This window comes from Mustelus asterias, chromosome 1, assembly GCF_964213995.1.
Source record: "Mustelus asterias chromosome 1, sMusAst1.hap1.1, whole genome shotgun sequence".
In the NCBI taxonomy this organism is placed as follows: domain Eukaryota; kingdom Metazoa; phylum Chordata; class Chondrichthyes; order Carcharhiniformes; family Triakidae; genus Mustelus; species Mustelus asterias.
In genome coordinates, this window is record NC_135801.1 from 141972597 (window position 1) to 141982689 (window position 10093).

General features: G+C 43.2%; 1 protein-coding gene across 1 annotated transcript in view; it reads left to right on the plus strand.

The window, feature by feature from the left end:
• dcc (DCC netrin 1 receptor) overlaps window positions 1–9889 on the plus strand; it is an 868461-nt gene extending 858572 nt beyond the window's left edge. The window contains exons 28-29 of the mRNA XM_078241787.1: window positions 8957–9096; window positions 9800–9889. Coding sequence (XP_078097913.1) covers window positions 8957–9096; window positions 9800–9889 — 230 coding nt within the window. The remainder of the gene's footprint in view (window positions 1–8956; window positions 9097–9799) is intronic.
• Window positions 9890–10093: the final 204 nt, after the last annotated feature.

The window sequence follows — 10093 nt, forward strand, 5'->3', positions numbered from 1 at the left end:
CCTCTGAACCACCTCCAAAGCAACTAATTCCCTCCTTAAGTAAGGGAACCAAAACAGTACACAGTACTCCAGGTGTGGTCCCACCAATGCCTTGTATATTTGCAGCCACGCATCCCTACATTTATACTCTATTCCTTGAGCAATAAGTGCCAAAATATGTATTATCTGTATAGCATGCAAGAAACAATATAGTATACCAATAATTTTCAGTGTATATTAATGCATGTGACAAAAATAAATCAAATCAAAGTCTTCCTAATAACCTGATGTACCTACTTTCTGCGATTTATGCACAAGAACATCCAGACCCCTCTGCACCGAAGCACTGGATTCTAACAATTTCCCAATGACAGATGCTAAACTAACTGGTCTAGAGTTCCCCTGTTCAGATAATAATTTGCCTTTCTATTGTTCCTACCAAAATGGATAGTCTCACACTTAACCACATTAAATTCCATCTGCCAAAACTTGGCCCATTTACCTAATCTATCAGATTCCATTTGTAAATTTCTTATTTCCTCATTGCAATTTACTATCCTACTTATTTCAATGTCATCTGCAGATCTGCTATAGCTCCTTCTACCTTGCATCAATGTCATTAAGAGATTGTAAGTAGTTGGGGCCCGAGGACCGAACCCTATGGCACACCACTAATTACAACTTCCAACCAGATGTTGATCTTATACCAAATCTGCTTTCTATTGGTTAGCTAGTCTTCTATCCAAGCTAATAAATTACCATTAACCCAACGTGATCTTACTTGTGTATTGATGTTTTGTATGGCACCTTATCAAATGCCTTCTGAAAGGATCCCCATTATCCACATTGTTTGTTACATCTTCAATGAACCCTAGCAACTTAGTCAAACACTTCATAAAATCATGCTTAGATTTACCCTTCATAAAATCATGCTCACTCTGATAGATTGCATTTTGACTCTCCAAATTTCCTGTTACTACTTCCCTAATCATAGATTCTAACAATTTCCCAACGACAAATGTTACACTAACTGGTTTATAGTTTCCTACTTTCTGTCTCTCTTTTTGAAGAAGGGAATTATATCAGCATTTTTCCAATCCACTGGAATCTTTCCTGTATCCAGGGAATTTTGGAATACTGTAACCAATGGATCCACTATCTCTGTTGTCACTTCCATTAGTACCCTAGGATGTTGGCCATCAGGCCCTGGAGACTTGTCTGTCTTGAATCCCAATAGTTTGCTCAGTACTTTTTTCCTATTGATGATGATTGTTCTAAGTTCCTCCCTTTCTATGACCTCTGCATTACCTGTTACAATTGGGATGTTACTAGTGTCCTCCACCATGAAAACTGAGGCAAAAACTTATTTAGTGTCTTAGCCATTTCTGCATTCCCGACTATTAACTCACCAGTCTCATTCTCCAAGGGACCAACATTCACTTTAGCTGCTCTCCTCCCTTTTATATAGTAAGAAGTCTCACAACACCAGGTTGCCCCTTCCTCAGGTGAGTGGCTCACCTGACGAAGGAGCAGTGCTCCGAAAGCTCATGATTCCAAATAAACCTGTTGGACTTTAAGCTGGTGTTGTGAGACTTCTTACTGTACCCACCCCAGTCCAACCCTTTTATATACTTATAGAAAATGTTGCTATCCTTTTTTATATGTTTTCCCTAGTTTTCTAGAAGCAGGCATCTCAAACCTGTTGGACAAGGACAATGGCTGAGGTTCCTGCAACCCTATCTCCTGTATCCCCCTACCTGTCTCACTCATAGTCACACCCTCCTGTTCCTGACCACTGGCTGAATTCAAGGTAGTCAATCAAAGGAGTGTCACAGCGTCCGAAGCTCAGACTCCAGCTCAGCAGCTCTGAGCTGGACCTCATTGAACAACCAACACTTGCTACATTTGTGGCCATGAGGAACCACAATGGGGTCTGTTAGCAGGGTTTTCTGATGAAAATGGCAATTAAACTCTGGAAACCAATGTCACAGTATAAAAGTAAAACTTTATTAAAAAACAGTGATCAATGGGAGAAATTATATCGATGGTCTCAGATACAGAATACCCAGACAGCTCGAATAAGTTCTAATGTTATCAGTAAAAAAGCAGAACAGTTATACATTTTCTTAATCTGATTCTCTGCCTTACATTAGTTTAAAAGTAATTTCATTTAATGTCCATACATCAATATAAATCTTTGTCAGATGCTTCACTTCAGCCAATCGCTTAGTACTTTACAGCATAATGGTTTCTCATTTGTCCATTACAAATCGGACGTTACTCCCATCTTGGCTCAAGCTACTTACTTGTTGCCTGCATACAGTAGACGATACCATAAGCGTCAAAGTGGAGGTTCCCACCGGCTCACTGCCAAGCTGAATAGACATGTGTTCCTGCATCCAGGGTCATGCCTACTCTATGTCTGGACTGTGAATCGACCTATTCATATTGTTGCAAAGTATGTTTCCTCATAAGGATCTCCTAGGTATGAGTTGGCTAACTAATATGTTCCCAGACCTTTGGCTATAAACTAGTTAACTTTCCCATTATGCCTTTCGGTACGTTGCATTGGCTAAAAGTATAATCACAATCAAATACTTTGAAATGCATTTAAAGTATCAACTTATATGTCTTAAAATCATAGTTACTTGTTTTAATTCTCTTACTGCATTCACATGTGCGTAATTTATCATTCCTCTTCCAATTGTTAGCTCTGTCAGTCTAAACTAAGATAAATCAAAACTAATCGCTTTCAGGGTCTACCAGCTCACATATCATGCAGATACAACACATTGCCTGGCTCTGCATCTTTATTTTACTTAATTACTTTATAATTTGATTTTTAAATTTCTGACTGGTCTTAAGATTTTTCATCTGTAAAATATTTCTCCTATTTAACTTTAATCTGAAAGCAACTTAGAATAGGTAATTCAAAATAACAGTTACTTACCAACCAATAAATTTACCTGGGATGTCACGCTTTGTTTTTTTCCACTCTGTATATGGTGACCCCGCCCCCCCCCCCCCCCCCCCTGCCCCCACACACTCCCCGATGCACTGTTTTAACTTGGTGGCTTCCCCTCTCTCCATGCTGTTTCTGAAGCTGCTGTCTCTTATCCCGCTGTTATAATTCGCCGGGTCCACCTCTCTCCATGTTGTTTCTCTCTCATTTATTGTGGATTGTGCGCACAAAAGGGGTCTTAAAGGGGTAAAGGCCTTTGCAATTGGATATATTGTTATCTTCCATTCTAATTGCATTTGTATGTTTCTTTTTCCTATGATTTTTCTTTTCTTTTTTGTGTGCTGTGAGAACATGGTTAGGATGTCCCTATGGAAATAAAGCACCTAGATGTTGTTGGCAAAATTTCTGGGAAGTCCATTGTCTTTGGAACATTAACAAATGATCAGCAGGATGGAAACATGATCATAGAAAGGCATTTATGGAAAAGACTGTGACAAAGCATTCACTCTATCTCAGGGAGCAATATAGCATCATCCTGGTCATGGCATCCTTTCCTGGTAATGACCGAGGATAATTGATTCTGCATCTCTGGGACCATCATAAAACCGTGCCATCAGTTGTAATCCTCATATTGTTTTGGCCATCACAGACAGTCTTGCATGGGGTGGCACAGTGGTTAGCACAGGGACCCAGGTTCGATTCCCGGTTTGTCTGTGCGGAGTCTGTACGTTCTCTCCATGTCTGCATGGGTTTCCTCCGGGTGCTCTGGTTTTCTCCCACAGTCTAAAAGGGTTAGGTGCATTGGCCATGCTAAATTCTCCCTCAGTGTACCCAAACAAGCACCAGAGTGTGGTGACTAGAGGATTTTCACAGTAACTTCAACCCAGATAAATGCGTAGTGGTCCATTTTGGCAGGTCAAATGGGATGAAGGAGTACAATATAAATGGAAAGACTCTTAGTACTGTAGAGGATCAGAAGGATCTTGGGGTCCGGGTCCATAGGACTCTAAAATCGGTCCCGCAGGTGGAGGAGGTGGTTAAGAAGGCGTATGGTGTGCTGGCCTTTACCAATCGAGGGATTGAGTTTAGGAGTCCGGGGATAATGATACAGCTATATAAGACCCTCGTCAGACCCCACTTGGAGTATTGTGCTCAGTTCTGGTTGCCTCATTACAGGAAGGATGTGGAAAAGATTGAAAGGGTGCAGAGGAGATTTACAAGGATGTTGCCTGGATTGAGTGGCATGCCTTATGAGGATAGGCTGAGGGAGCTCGTTCTTTTCTCCTTGGAGAGGCGTAGGATGAGAGGAGACCTAATAGAGGTATATAAGATGTTGAGAGGCATAGATCGGGTGAACTCTCAGAGGCTTTTTCCCAGGGTGGAAATGGCTGCTATGAGAGGACACAGGTTTACGGTGCTGGGGGGTAGGTACAGGAGAAATTTTAGGGGGAAGTTTTTCACACAGAGGGTGGTGGGCGAGCGGAATCGGCTGCCGACAGTGGTGGTGGAGGCAAACTCAATAGGGTTTTTTAAGAGACTCCTGGATGAGTACATGGGACTTAATAGGATGGAGGGTTATAGGTAGGCCTAGAAGGTAGGGATATGTTCGGCACAACTTGTGGGGCCGAAGGGCCTGTTTTGCGCTGTAGTTTTTCTATGTTCTAACTTCATTCGTGTTAATGTAAGCCGACTTGTGACCCAAATGAATAAACTTAACTTAAACTTAACGTAAAACCAGGGAAGAAAGTCACATCTGGATCAAACGGCTAACCGATGTATTGATTGATCTGGGTCAGATTGTTGTCTCGAAATTGAGGTGTGAATTGGGTCTTGAAACACTGAACTCGATTGTTTTTGCTGGGAAAACTATTTTCTTCTGTCTTTCCTCCCACAGTCCAAAGATGTGCAGGTTATGTGGATTGGCCATGCTAAATTGCTCCTTAGTGTTCAAAGATGTGTACATTTGGTGGATTAGCCATGGTAAGGGTTACAGCAGAGGGAAGGGTCTGTGTAGGATTTTTTAAAAATTCATTCATGGGACATGGGCATCGCTGACTGGCCAGCATTTATTGCCCAGCCCTAGTTACAGTCCATGTGCTGTGGGTTGACCCACAATGCCGTTAGGGATGGAATTCCAGGATTTTGACCCAGTGACAGTGAAGAAATGGTGATATATTTCCAAGTCAGGATGGTGAGTGGCTTGGAGGGGAACTTGCAGGTGGTGGTGTTCCCATGTATCTGCTGCCCTTGTCCTTCTAGATGGAAGTGGTTGTGGGTTTGGAAGGTGCTATCTGAGAATCTTTGGTGAATTCTTGTCGGTAGTACACACTTCTGCTACTGAGCATCGATGGTGGAGGGGGTGGATGTTTGTAGATGTGGTGCCAATCAAACAGGCTGCTTTGTCCTGTATGGTGTCAAGCTTCTTGAGTGTTGTTGGAGCTGCACCCATCCAGGTAAGTGGGGAGTATTCTATCACACTCCTGACTTGTGCCTTGTAGATGGTGGATAGGCTTTGGGGAGTCAGGAAGTGAGTTACTCGCTGCAATATTCCTAGCCTCTGACCTGCTCTTGTGGCCACTGTGTTTATATGGTGAGTCCAGTTGAGTTTCTGGTCAATGGTAACCCCAAGGATGTTGGCAGTGGGGGATTCTGTGATGGTTACACCATTGAATGTCAAGGGGCAGTGGTTAGAGTGTCCCTTATTGGTGATGGTCATTGCCTGGCATTTGTGTGGCGTGAATGTTACTTGCCACTTGTCAGCCCAAGCCTGGATATTGTCCAGATCTTGTTGCATTTGAACATGGACTGCTTCAGTATCTGAGGAGTCACAAACAGTGCTGAACATTGTGCAATCATCGGCAAATATCCTTACTTCTGACCTTATGACGGAGGGAAGGTCATTGATGAAGCAGCTGAAGATTGTTGGGCCTAGGACACTACCCTGAGGGACTCCTGCAGAGTTGTCCTGGAGCTGAGATAGCTGATCCTCCACAATCACAATCATCTTCCTACGTACCAAGTATGATTCCAACTAGTAGAATGTTTGCCCCTGATACCCATTGATTCCAGTTTTACTAGACTACACTCAATTACTACACTCAATTGAATTCAGCCTTGATGTCAAGGGCTGTCACTCTCACCTCACCTCTGGAATTCAGCTCTTTCGTCCATGTTTGAACCAAGGCTGTAATGAGGTCAGGAGCTGAGTGACCCTGGCAAAACCCAACTGGGCGTCACTGAGCAGGTTATTGTTGAGCAGGTGCTGCTTGACAGCACTGTTGATGACCCCTTTCCATCACTTTACTGACAACTGAGAGTAGACTGATTGGGCGGTAATTGACCAGGTTGGATTTGTCAGTGGATTTGTTGGAGAGTCACTGCAGTCTCGGTGAGACAGATGGCCTCTTTCTGCACTGTCGGGATTCTATGGTCCTATGGATTCTATGGCTTTCCGACCCTATACCATTTCCGTATGGCCTTTTCACAGCTCAGAGAAGCCTTGGATGCAAAATGCACAAGCACCTCTTCCAATGTTGAGTGAGTTGAGTGAATGGGTAAATGCAGTATAACATGGATAAATGTGAGGTTATCCACTTCAGATGGAGAAACAGACTGGCAGAGTATTTTTTAAAATGGTGATATATTGGGAAACGTTGATGTACAATGAGACCAGGTTGTCCTTGTGTCCATCAGTTTCAGATAATATAGTTGGGTTTCAAATGCTGTACTGGAGTGGCTTTTTTCGAATATCAATGCAGTCGGAATTCAGGATTTTATTAGATTACTAAATTGCCCCTTCATGTCAGGAAATTAGCAGGGTAAATACGTGGGATTGCGGGGATAGGGCCTGGGTGGGATTGTTATCGGTGCAGGCTTGATGGGCCAAATGGCCTCCTCCTGTACTGTAGGAATTCTGTGATTCTATTAAAGGCTAAATTTCTCTCCAATGATTTTAAAATAATTCACATGCTATTGCATAGCTCCCAGGATTGCATAGTGCACACTGGATAAGTGGCTATGGATACATGGGCATGGAGGTGGCATTGGTGATCTGAGGTTGCATTATGTGGCATGGGTCAGCTGAGGAGACATGGGAGATAGGTAGGGGTGGTGAAGGGGGTGAGGTTTAGGGTGCCTTTAAATGATGTTGAGATCTGGCCTACAGTGTTGGAGAACCGAGGTGATGCCTTTTAACCAATCCATCTCTCCACGTACACCACAAATGCACCACACGTGGCTCAGAAAACATACCGCAAACCCAATCCCTGTGTGAAAAGAGAAAAATCTCACATGTGGGTGTTTTGGAAGGCATCAAAGTGCACATATCGGGTTTTCTCGAGCCACGCAAAAATCCATGCCTTTAACTTTCTTTCCAGCTGAATAGCAACAAGTGCTTGATCAGCACATCATAGTATTTGATAAGATGGAAGGCAGTATGCGGCTTTCTGGGCAGGAGCCTTATCTGCCACCAGCACTCATTACGTCTCACTTGTCCAATGTGACTCTCCCACTGCTACCTCCTGACTGTAACTTTGGCAATGCTTGCAAACATTGGTCAGGGGACACTGGGCGCACGATGTACTGACTTGACCTGAGAATTGTGGGCAGCTTCTTGCTGCACGTCAGAAATGACAGGAAATGAATGGAAATTTGAATATTGGCTCGAAAGCATGCAAACTGAGGTCAGTCTACAGAATTAAGAGGTAGTGGGGGACTGCACGAGGAGAAACAGACACATAACTGGATAGAGTTAGCCTGAGCTCAGGGGGGGGCCTGCCATGACATTTTCCCTTCTCTCCCTTGTATATAAGAATATCTACAATGGCTCCATCACAGTAATGAAAAATTAACTGTTTCTGAGCCATCCTTCAGTTAAGCAACGTTCTCTTTTATTCTGTGGCATCTTGTTATATAAGCATGGAGCAAGCCTGCACATATTGTAAATTGTAACAGCATATTGCTAGTAATAGTCATATTCTGAACCTGCAGCTTACACTGCTTGTCAGTAAGTAATCGATCATCGTGCAGCACTCTGGAGCTAAAGTACAAAAGCATTCAATTTTAAATTTCAACCTGAATGTATTCCCTGTTGAGTACTTCTCGTCAGAAATGAAAAGCTTCTATTGTTTTGTGAAGACTTGACATGGGGTCAGCAGTAAATGTAAAGAAGGATGGTGGGCAACGTTGTGGCATCCTGAGCCAACTGCTGGGCAGATGGAAATGTTGTGTCCTCTTACCACAACAGTTTCAGTCTAATGTGCCGCCTTCTTCCGCATCTGTTTCTGGGGTGAAGGGGTTTAATCCTATCTGCCCAGTTTAAGGTCAACAAGGTTGTGCACACACCTTCAGAAACTGACCATTTGTGATTTTAGCCTGCTCGACAGAGCCAAACCTGCAGAGCTCTTTATAACATATGCATGCGAGTCCTGATGACAGAATAGGGACCAGACTACAATTTGAACTTGGCGGCCTCCATAGGAAGCTGCAAGGAGCCTTCAAGCCCCACAGGTAAAGTTCAGGCCTCTTCCACCATGGTGCGCTACCAACCTTCCAATATGAGCGCCCAGTGGGACATCCCCTGAAACCATTCCTGTCAACGATCTGGTCTCAGAGAGTGGCTTCTGGGCCATGCACAGTGGGAGGACAAGCAAAAGTGCCAGTGCAGTTTTCAAGCCTGGATCTTTTCAAAACTCTATTGAACCTAGCTACTACCTTCTGCCAGGCATACAGCACTGTTCTGGATGGGGTGGGGTGGGGATGGGGGTGGGGTGGGTGGAGGAGGTTGCACATGGCAAACGGGGCTAACGACCTCACACTCCACCTTGTGTAGGGGTATCCCCACACCTCCTGCTTTGTGTGTTCCACCACTTACACATTTTGCAAGTTTCCATTTATAAGAGGGACATCTCGCACAAATTCTATTTTATAATTATGTAATTGTTTTATAAAAACATGCATTGCCTGATGAGAGCTACGCGTCATTTAACTTTGGTGTTTTGTGGATTCTGATCACAGGTTCTAATCTTACGCTGAGTCATGGTAAGACGGCCTCACTGGGACTGGCTGGAAAAGCGAGATCTCCGCTGCTTCCTGTTTCTGTCCCAACAGCCCCAGAGGTCACAGAGGAGAGCCACAGGACAGAGGACCAATCTAATGTAAGGTCAATAGAATTAGTTACATCTTAAAAGCAAAATAGCTGATACGGGAAGAAATGTCCTATCATATGTTAGCAGTATTTGGCCTTCAGTAAGATGACAATTGCTGTCAATGAAGTCAGCATACTGTCAGCAGGATAAGATTCTCTGCTGTTGTTTTATTCATAGGACACAATAGAGGCAGATTTAGAAATAGCAGGCAAGCAGGAAAGCTATATGTGGTAACAGAAGGTAGGAACTTGTTTGACCAAAAAGATACAAATCTAGTACTTATTTTTGTTCAGTCAGAATTTTAGACACTGTCACATTTCAAGTATTATATTTTCTCGCACTAAACCTGACCAGTTGTAAGTTTATCTGAGATTGGCTCCAGATTAGGCCTCAGGATGGACGAAATCACAATCTCCTTCCTGTGTTTGACGCCACCATGTCAACTTGCCCTTGTTCGGATCTCATTCTATACAAACAACATCACAGGAGTACCTGCAAATGTTATTTTTTAAAAGGTCAAAATAGTACCAAGTGTGTTTTATCCTGAATTCAGAACTGAGTGTTAAGTCAGTTGCAAGGTCTATTAAATTGTATTTAGAATAGCTCTGAGAGATTTTTTTTTAAGAGATCCTTTCATCGTGCTGTTTTGTCTTTTCCATACTTTGAAATGTCTGCACAGTGTAAAACATGGCTATCATGTTTCCTCATTCAGGTATATGAGCAAGATGACTTGAGTGAGCAAATGGCCAGTCTGGAGGGCCTAATGAAGCAGCTGAATGCCATTACAGGCTCGGCATTCTAACCATCACCTGCTAGAGACAAATCAACCAGGAGCCAGGCAGCATGCCAGTATTTATGTACTGATCTTGGGGCACGTAGTGTGCCCTCTCTTCAACAACTTTCAGTTCAAACAAGGAAATTCCTCAAAAGGACATTGTTCTGTTGACAAACTGTTCCATAGCTCATCTGTATATACCCACTGTCTTAGAGTAACACACTGGAATTT